The following is an 11067-nucleotide window of genomic DNA, read 5'->3' as shown; positions in this document are numbered from 1 at the left end:
TTGCTTGCTTGCTTGCTTGCTTGCTTGCTTGCTTGCTTATTAGCTTTCCAAGCTAAACATTTTCCATCTAACTGAAGGCTTTCTATGCCACTAACTATTTATTATTATTTTTTTATTTTAAAGGGTGAGTAATTTTCTTTCTTTCTTTCTTTCTTTCTTTCTTTCTTTCTTTCTTGCCAGGGTGGGGGTAGATGTCTCCTTTTCAACTGACTATTTTTTGTCACCCAGACAATTCTAATCAATTGATTTTTTTTAATAATGTGCATGTGCTTAAATAAATCATATGCAAATGAGCACTGACAGATTTTTATTCCCCTCTGGGAAAGGTGGCAACCCTAATTTATTTGCCCTTTTCGAGGCTTCTTTTTATTTCTAGTATATTTTTAAGGTAGAGTATTATAACCAAGAGTAGCTCACTAACATAAGCAACAGCAGAATATGTTGAATATTGATTTACATTCATTTAATAATATTACTAAGGTAATCATGTTTTTTCTTATTCCTAACCATAAAAGACGCTCACTGAACTGTGGCACATTGAGACAAAAACTGTTCTTAACCTGAGGTGCCACTTTAGCTAATGGGGCCTCCCCATAGCTGCCAAGTTTTCCCTTTTCTCACGAGGAAGCCTATTCAGCATAAGGGAATTTCCCTTAAAAAAAAAAAGGGATAACTTGGCAGCTATGGGCCTCCCGCTGCCACCGCGCAATTTCTGTTCTCATCCTGAAGCCAAGTTCTTAACCCGAGGTACTGTACTATTTCTGGGTTAGCGGAGTCTGTAACCTGAAGCGTCTGTAACCTCAAGCCTCTGTAACCCAAGGTACCATTGTAGTATTGCTGCAACATTTATTCTGTTAATAGAGCGCTTGGGGTGGCTGAGTACCTTTCAGTTTAGGAGCTGAATGAGGCCACCCAAAAATAGGGTAATGATTTCTACATATCCAGAGGCTTACTAAATCTTGCCTTCCTCTACAGTTCTGCTCCCATTTCCTCTTCCAGCTTTCTTTTCCCTCCTAATCTCCTGCCGTCATTCACCTGTAGCATCCCATCTTTCAGTCTAGCTTTCCTTAAACCCCATTTCCTTTAGCACTTCCTCTGCTAAAACATCTCCCTGCCCAGCCCTTCCCAGATCAAAGCAGCTCAGCCAATGATTGCCAGAGGCCCTTCTGTGCCAACTTCATTTTGACTGGCAAGCAGCTAGTCAGTTACTGCCAGAGCCACCATACAACTGCTCCATTATAGACAGACAGCTGAGCCAATCACTGCCAGAGGTGGTCATAGACAAGGAGAGCCATCACTGTCACCACCAACAGCACAGAATCTCTTGGTGCATTTAGGAGTGGGGGAAAGAAATTCAATTCAGTTCACATTTAAAGGTGAAACTATCAAATCCACACTTTCAAAATAAATAAGAAAACTAAAATATAGCCATCCTTCAAAATCCACACTTATCTGAATTTTGCACTGCAGTTCTCCAGCCAAACATTGTTTATCAAAATGCATATATTAGTGGAAACTGTGCACAAAAATTTATATAGTAATGAAAACAACATACAAAAAATGCAGTATATTCAGGGGAAATGCTTGCAAAAATGTGTTTTTAAGGAGAAATTCACACTAAAATGCTGAATTTTCATGAGGATTTAAAAAACAACCACCACAAATTGCTGCAGAAATGTGGAGGACTGAATTTAAGATTAGAAAAATGAGAAACTAAAATAACCAAAATGGGAAGATCTTTCATTCCTATGTGCATTTATCATATAAATAACGTTGATAACAATTTAGTCTACAGATGTCAGTCACCGTTGGAACCATTAAAACAACTTTGTTTTTCTAAGTACATGACAGTTGAGGGAGGGGGAGGGGGAGGGGAGGGGACCCACCCATTTGTTCTCTGGCAAAGAGCCACTTCCTTTGTTTCCTTAATGGCCTATTACCTCACTAGAAATCTAGTCTGACTATTCCAGGAATGGATTTTAACACTTGCTGGATCCAGAGATTTGAAGGCTCTTGGTAGACAGCCTACCCAAAAAAAGCCTCATAACAAACATAAACAAACAAACAAACAAAAAAGCCAAATACAAACAGAATAAAGGTGTTATGAGTTAGAAAGGGGTGAGGGGGAGAGAAAAGCAGTGGTGTGGAGAGAGGCATAATTTATTCTGGACTTTGTATAGCATAAAGGTTTGTGATTACTTAAGACTTATTGTTTGCCTCTTCTCAAGAAATCAAAAATTTCAGCTAATTAATGTGCCAGTTACATTGTGTCCATTTGTCTATAAAGTAATCACTACTCTCCAATTCTACATAGTATCCAAATACAAACCTCTTTGACCCCAAAAGGATTTCAAGCATCCCTTTAAAAATAAACTCAATCTGATCACACTAAATGTGGACCACAAGTAAGAAAGAAAAGGTATATCTCCATGCCCAGAGCTGTTTCTAGCTCATTATCTGCCTGGGACAGGCAACCCTTAACTATCCTCCTCTCCCACAACTCACCCCCATGGTCCTCATTGCTCATGCACTGAAATAAACCAGCATAAAACATAGCTAATTAAATCCTCATCTTATTCATCTATTCTGGACTTCCGGCATAAAAGCAAAGCAAATCTTTGCTGCTTGTACTGTACGTATTTAGGTGAGAGGTAGGATGAAAAGGACAGAGGCATTTCTCATATAAGTCTACAACATAGCTGTCAAGTTTTCCCTTTTCTCACGAGGAAGCCTATTCAGCATAAGGGAATTTCCCTTTAAAAAAGGGAGAACTTGACAGCTATGGTCTACAAAAGCCATTTATCTATACAAACTGCAGGCCTGAAACCCTTGAACTCAATGTGTAGTGTAATTTATTTATTTATTTATACAATAATTTGTTGATTGATTTTCTACAACAGGTATTCAAATACTGTGTTATGTGTTATATAAGTTTAAACATGCTATAGATGTAGGAATTAAGAATGAAATAGTAGCTAATCATCAGCTTAATCCAATAAGCCAATCATCAACATAATCATGTAATGCTCTTGATGACAGGAAAGTCTTCAACTATTGGCAAAAGCTGAGCAGGTCATTTGATATTGTGAGTGCAAAGGAGAAGCCCTCATTTGATATTATTATTATTATTATTATTATTATTATTATTATTATTATTTCTTTATACCCCACCCATCTGGCTAGGTTTCCCTGGCCACTCTGGGCGGCTTCCAACAAATATAAAAATACATTAAAATATCACAGATTAAAAACTCCCCTAAACAGGGCTGCCTTTAGGTGTTTTCTAAATGTCAGGTAGTTGTTCATCTCCCTGACCTCCGATGGAAGGGCATTTCACAGGGCGGGCGCCACTACTGAGAAGGCCCTCTGCCTGGTTCCCTGTAGCTTTGCTTCTCGCAGTGAGGGAACCGGCAGAAGGCCTCGGCGCTGGATCTCTTGTGAGTGCAAAGGAGAAGCCAGATTTATGTATAGGTTAAGTAGGATGAAGCCTAGGGCCTTTAAATCTAGAGGGCCTCCCCAGCCCGCCCTCCCCCCAGCGGGCAATCTCCCCTCTCCCAAAATTGCAAACTCAAGTCTTCATTCATGTGAGGGCAGGGCAACTTTGGCCCAGCAACTGTGAGACTCAGGACCAGACAGTGGGGCCGAATTTGAAACTCTAGGGCCCAACTTGAAAAAAAATTGTGGGGCCCTAATTCACAGCCAAAATCTGCAGAATCTTAGAGATATAAATCTGTGTGCTAGGTCATTTTCAAAAGGTCAGCAAAGCTCTTCAGAAACCAGACCTGTTATTGCGTTCTTGTGCAAGTTTGTATAGTTCACTTCTGGATTTTTTAAAGATAAGATTTTGATGAGCTTGAGAAACAAGCAAAAGCCACCTTGCTAAATGTTAACTACAAAACAAGGAGACAAAGAGTGAGGGAACAGCAAAGAAATGACAAAAGTGCACCTGGTGCTTAGATGCACTTTCTTCAAGAGATAAGTTTAGGATAAAATCCTTTAGTCCTATATTAGATGCACTTAAAGCCAATTTAAAAAGAAGTAATGTGTACAGTGATGTGGCACAATTGTTTTTCCATTCTTGCTATTCTGATAGCATCTAAGCAAGGTGTTGAACTGTTGATGGAAGCATACCCAGAAAATATTGACCTGAAACTTATTGATGAACTTTTGCACTTTCACCTGTACGTGAGACAAAGTCAAGGGCTTACAGCAGAGCACTCTTTGTCTCATACAGACCTTTATCAAATTATATACAAGGAAAAACTCAGGTGACCTTTCCTAATGTGGAAGCAATTTTGCAGCTATTTCTTAGCTTTATGGTCACTAATTGATCGAGAGAGAGGAGTTTTTCAAGACCCAAAAGAATTAAAAATGAATTAAGGGCCACGATGTCTCAAGAGAGGTTGTCCGCACTGAGTATTCTATACACTGAAAGTGACAAACTTAGACAAATAAATTTTGATGAAGTTTTCTGATGTCTTTTAGAGGAGAAATTGCAGAATTTTAAATACCCATCGTAATCCTTGGCTTCATTCAATTTTGTTTATAACACTCTTCCATTTTCTTCTAGTCGTGAGGGTGAGGGATTGGGAGGGGCCTCACAAGTGGAGTAGCCTAGGGCCTCTCTTCATCTAAATCCGGTCCTGCCCTCACCCAAATTAACTGGGATGGTTTAGCTTCAAATTAGGCCAGAGTCAATTGAACCCACTGAAAAGAAGTAGAGTCCTTTTAGGTCTGCCTGAAAGTAAATTAGATGGCATCCCACCCTCTCCAAAACCCACCTCAAGCACCAAATCAAGGGAATACAGAACAAGGCCTCTCCCATCAATCATTCAAAGAGTTGCCAAGCTCCAAAATAAGGAGACCATAAGAAAATAGCGTATTTCAGAAAATTTGTAAGACTTTTTAGGCTATACTCCTCTTGTAATGTTCACCATCATCATTTTAATACATTCAATAGACCTGTAATAATAGTAAAAACAAACACAATGTACACATTAACAATTGAAGTCCCCAAAATTATCCTTCCACTGGTAAAAATTTAGCCACTACCCATAGAATTTGATCTCCCAGAAAATATTTAATGTAACACTGAGCTGACTTCCCTAGGAGTTTAGCCAATATGTATTAATGTTGCAGTTATGGTGCCTCTCACAAACAAATAATGGATCACTCCTTGAAGTAACAACTATATGGCAAACCTTTACTGGACACGGGCTGCTTAGGACCTTACATATCATAGGTATCACTGATATCAAACATCAAAACTAAGACAGCTTCAACAAGGAACGGCAAAACTACCTATTACATAACCACAAGCTTCTCCCACTTGCCATTTCATACAGTATGTCCATTGATAACATGCTCTTGGTAGAGCATCTAGTTTTCCTTACCTGTCACAATAGGATATGATTGTGGACCTGGAACACTGGCTCCTATTTCTGCTGCAGTAGGGCTTGTTAAATTAGCCTTCATATCATCTAATCCACCAGTTAGTGATGCCATGGCTGAGTATTCTGTTGACTGAGAGCAGAAAAAAATGAGATAACTTAATACATCTACTGAGTATTAAAAAATCAGTGCCTAATGCATGATAAAACCAAGCTATAGAGGTGGATTCCTGTGAAAATTGTTATTATTTTACACAGTATTATTATTATTTGTTTCACATGTCATGTGGATAGCTTCTATCTATGATTAGATCATATGCTAACACAAGTTTTGTAAGCTTAAACTATGTAGCTTGCTAAGTATGTGCTGGGGGGAGGACAGAATACAAGTTTTCAGAGTGCATAAACATTTTGTTTTCCCCAATGTGTTACAGAATTAGGAAATTCCCTCATCAGAGGCAAAATTTGTAAAACATTTTGAGCATAATAACTTTGACACTTTGAGAACTTATGCACTTGGGGGACTGCTGAATTTGTGTTGGCCAACACAAGTTTAAAACACTAGTTTGGGGAAAGTATGAAGATGTGACTCCATAAAATTCCTCTTGCTGTAGTGGAAAAATGGTTGCATGTCTAAACAAGGATTTAGCTCTGGCAGAACAACATTGGTGAAAAATAACATGCTTTACTAGTGCATACAGTTAAGTACTGGCAATGTTGTTCATCGGTGCTTCTCAGGCTTTCCTCTGCCATGACTTCCATTACTATTAGGTTGCCACCTGAAGAGCTTCGTAATATGGAACAGATTGTGAGGCCATAAGAAAATGATGTATTGCATGCCTCAGGACATGAACAATACTTTGTGTAATGTATTAAATCAAAATTGCTTATTGCAGTTATGGTGCATCTCACCAGTTCATAAGGTTCATAAATAAGGTACCATTCCTTGAAATAAGAAGCTGATGGTAAGCCTCCTGTCCAGTACCAAACTAAAACCAGAATCACTGCAAAGAGTAGCAAGCCAGCAGTGTGCATGACTGTAACAAGTATCGGAAAAGGCTGTCCTGTTTGCCTGACCTTTTGCTTAATGGTTTCTGTTACATTAATTAGTAGCTGATACTTATTAATGTCATTGTCTTTGGATATGGATATTGTTTGTTACTGCTTTGATTTGCTTTTACTGCTGCTTTCAGATATGGTTTGTGTCTCCTGCTCTTGGGTTTGTACTGCTATCATATTTTTACTTCATTAATTTTTAAATGACATGTGAGTTGCCTTGAATATAACTTTGTGGCAGAAAGGAACATACAAAAATAAATAACATAACATAACATAACATAGTTTGCAGTGAAATACTTGCACCCTTATCTTATAGAGCTAGCATGAAAACAAGTGCCCTATATTCAATAGGACATACAAATCCATTCCTCCTATACATTGTTACTTGGAAATGAATCTCACTCATTTCCGTGGCACATGCCTTTAAGCAGGTAGGAACTAGGATTTCCCCTCAAGTCTCAACAAGTGTTCGTAATACTGTATAGATTAAGGGCTTGATACAACTAATGAGTCGCACTAACAGAAGCCTGTGCAAGGATTTCTACAAGCGCAGCAGGGCTTTCCCCCTCCCTCCTCTCCCTGTGCCCCCTACCTTGAAATTGGCTCAGAACCCCCAGAGCAACACACAGGGGGGGGGAGAGGCTAATATTCTCAAGGACTGCCTGTCCCCCTATGAACCAAACCAAATCCTGTGATCATCTGAGGTCCTTTTTTGTGAGCCTCCTCTGAAAGAGGTCTGGAGGATAGCAACATGAGAACGGGTTATTTCTATGGTGACTCGCCACTTGTGGAATGCTGTCCCCAGGTAGGCTCGCCTGGTGCCTTTGTTACACATATTTAGCCACCAAGCAAAAACATTTCTCTTCCCCCAGGCCTTTGGCTAATTAAGCAATCTAAGGCCTTTTAAATTGGGGCAGGGGGAAAATGTTGTTATTCTGTTTTTATATTGTAAAGCACCCTGCGATCCTTGGATGAAGGGTGGTATAGAAATTTAATAAATAAAATATAATATAATAACATTCTGCCAGGCAAGCTGAATTGCTTGTGTGGACAGAACGTTCACCTGTGTGGACAGAACGTTCCCTGCCTATAGTTTTTCAGACACATCCGACAACCAGGGATTTGAGAAACATCCCGGCCTTGATTCACAGATTCACAAAGTCTCTTTAAATAGAAAGGTCTTGCTTGTTGAGAGAGAGAGAGAGAGAGAGAGCAAGAGCATATACCAGGCATCCCCAAACTTCGGCCCTCCAGATGTTTTGGACTACAATTCCCATCATCCCTGACCACTGGTCATCTTAGCTAGGGATCATGGGAGTTGTAGGCCAAAACATCTGGAGGGCCGCAGTTTGGGGGTGCCTGGCTTATACTTTGGGGAAACCAGAACTACACATCAGCAATGCAATCAGTGCTTCTTCTGCAATATACATTATGGTCTGGCTATTGTCTTGACCACCTATTAGGGAATGCCCATAGCTCCATACTAAGTAACAAACTTAACTCCATCTCATGCTCTCAACAATTATGGAACAGTTTTTGAAGGATATTTACTGTAGATATGTGAAAACTTATCCAATGATCTGTCAAAGCACTCATACAACTTTTTTAAAGGGGGAAAATTACAAGATTACCCACTCTCCCACACAACAATGCTTCACATTTCAAAGGCATTTGAATTGCTACAGGTCAAAAACAGGATGCTGTGTAATGCAGCAGTGCTGAGCACCATGACATAATACCCAACAGATTTCTGTGATATGGCAGAGGTCTCATAGGCATCCTCTCTTCGCGTGGCAAAACTAGTGAGACAGGGTTGAGCCTTAGAGAATTGCTAGCCTGGCAAAACACAGTGACACTCTTAAGCAAGCTTCTCTCCAAAGTTGTCAGTAGTTGTCAACCCCAAATGTTCCAGAAATGTCTGCATTAATCCCTGAAGCTTCTTGTGCTTCCTCACATTAATTGCTAAGAGGACTCTTCTGGCTAGTGGGCCCAAGTGTGAAGTGCAACTTTGTGGCCAGAGGATCTAGCCCCCTCACAACTTGACTAGCTTCTGACCTCCCTGGGCAAAAGAAGCTGGTCATTCTTGCTCAAGGTCATAAGGCACAGCAATGTAACTCTGTCTTTGTGGCATAAACAACGTCCACAATATGGACTGTGTTTATCACTTGCCGTACCACTCAAGGAACATACACCATTGTTAAAATAATAGGGGGGAAATCACAATGGGGGAAAATAGAAGAAGAAGAAATCATCACTATTATTCCTGTCACATTTATTTTCAGAGTATGTAAATACAAATACACAAGCAAAAGTCTAAACTTCCTTCCTCAAAGGACCCATAGTGATGTACAATTTAAAACACCAAAAGTTTGCAAAAAATAGTTGCATACTATAAAAATAAATAAAATTTGATTTTATATGTAAATAATCCATTACTCCTAATGTTTCAATCTGAATATGGGGAAGATAAAAGATGACTGAATCTCCACCCCTAGAACTGGAAATCCAAAATGGCTACTCTTTAGATTGCTGATATTTCACCAGGTGCAGCCAACACAATAGTAATAGTAATAGTAATAGTAATAGTAATAGTAATAGTAATAGTAATAAAAACCCACTCTTCACCCTAAGGTCCAAGTGTGGGTTGCAACAATTAAAAAACAATGTTAAAACAGTTTTAATCAACTTACAGTTTACCATGTCTTTGCAAACACAAGGTCTGGAAACTTAATCATTTTTAAAGAAAACTGAAAATCTCAAAATGCTGAAATCTACCGGTACAGACAAAACCACATTCTGTGGCTTATTTCTGCTGCTGTAAACTCACAGCATACACACAACTGTGCACATATTTCCTCGTGCATCACCCTTTTTCCTTCTTCTTGCTACATATCTTATTTGTTCCCTGTGTTTCATTCTTCCACTCTCACCTCTTGATCCTTCTGCCAGATTCTCAGACCCCATTTTGTCAGCAAATTCTTTCCTGAGTTGCAATAATGTTGCCTCTTCTGCACACTCCACTATCAATTAACTTTGTCAAATTCTGTCCTCAACACTACTGTATTTTATTGAACTGCCTCTCTGTCCTTAAAATAATGAGCCCCCTTGTGGCAGTGGACAGTCACATGTGTAAGTTCAGGTAAACTATACAGTGATACCATGTTATTCCTGTATTGCATTGAGAAAAACCCTGCAAAACCTATTGACCAAAGAACAATGTAAGCAGTTAAGAAAAGCCCTGCTGCACCAGGCAAATGGTCCATCTAATCCAATGTCCTATTCTCACAGTGGGCAACCATGCGCCTATGGGAAACCTGCAAGCAAAATAGTGCTCTCTGCACTTGTGAGTCCCAGAAGCTGATATTCAGAGGCACACTGCCTCCAGCAATGCAAGTGGAAGCATTACAGATATTTTTCTAGAAATGAACATGTATACTCTTCAAGCAATGGTTTGTCATACTTTCAGAGCTGTTGTTGTTGTTGTTGCTGCTGCTGCTGTTTACAAATTAAGTGGTGTATAAATTTTATGCAACAAATAAATAAAATATATACTGCCTTCAAGTCTCTGAAAATATACCATTATCCAGCTACACAGAGTCCATTTCAGGCACTATCTCTGCAGGAAAAGGAAGCATAAGCCTACCCAACTTCATTAATTGACCCAGAAGGGGAAGACTACCAAATAACCTAAGCTAGAAATCGCTAATAACACTGTGTTCTTAGGTTTGAGCTATATATCAGTTGCATAATATTGACAAGGTTTCTGATTTATTGTTAGTTCATTTCTAGGCCCAATTCAAAGCCCTCACATTAGTGAGCCCTGAATGACTGGGCCCCAAACAGTGGCGGAGCTTCATGCTCCGGCACCGGGGGGCGGAGCAGGTGGGGTGGGGCTAGTGTCCATCCTGGGGGCAGGGCACACCACCCACACGGGCGGGCATGCCTCCTGGGGGGCGGGGCACACTGTCTGCAGGGGCATGGCACCCAGCATGGGCGGGGGGCAGTAGCAATGGCACCCTACGGGGATCGCACTGTCAGAGGCAGTGTGCTCCCACTGCACTCCTCTTCCTCCACCAGTGGCCCCAAATCTCCTTCCCTTCAGACGCTCTCAGGTTCCACAACCCCCAGAAGCTCAGAGCAGCTGCCAGGAAGAGGGCATTCTCTGTGGCAGCCCCTAAGCTGTGGTATTCCCTCCCCGCAGAGGGTCATCTGGAACCATCACAGCGCTGGTCAGCAATGTTTTGCTGCTTGAGGCAAAACAGAAAATGCTGTCTCCCACCACCTTCAAAACCACCACCCACCACCACTGCTCAAGCCACCACCACTGCCAATGCCAAAACTACACCCACCCAACGCAGCAGTCTCCCTCCCCCTTCCATCATTGGGAGAAAAAAGGCTAAAGAGTGAGTGATAGAGGAGGAGGAACAGGTGATAAACAGCATGGCACACAGCATGGCATGGATCTGCTCCCCTTCCAACTGTTCCCCATCTGCCATCTGAGGCAACTGCCTCACTGAGCCCCATGGGCAGGTCAGCACTGCACTTTCTTTATGTAGTTTCCATCGTAGTGTATTCAGAAGATACAACTCTTTATCCTGGCCTTTGACACCATATAGAT

At 40.7% G+C, this 11067-nt stretch overlaps 1 protein-coding gene across 1 annotated transcript in view; it reads right to left on the bottom strand.

Moving 5' to 3' along the window:
* Positions 1-5319: 5319 nt before the first annotated feature.
* Positions 5320-11067, bottom strand: part of PAX5 (paired box 5) — a 127952-nt gene continuing 122204 nt past the window's right edge. The window contains exon 7 of the mRNA XM_060268757.1: positions 5320-5523. Within this exon, the coding sequence (XP_060124740.1) occupies positions 5380-5523 (144 nt within the window). The 3' untranslated portion in view covers positions 5320-5379. The remainder of the gene's footprint in view (positions 5524-11067) is intronic.

The sequence above is a fragment of the Zootoca vivipara genome, chromosome 16, assembly GCF_963506605.1.
Source record: "Zootoca vivipara chromosome 16, rZooViv1.1, whole genome shotgun sequence".
Lineage (NCBI taxonomy): Eukaryota > Metazoa > Chordata > Lepidosauria > Squamata > Lacertidae > Zootoca > Zootoca vivipara.
Note: the sequence above shows the minus strand (reverse complement) of the source record. Positions and strands in the feature narration are given on the sequence as shown.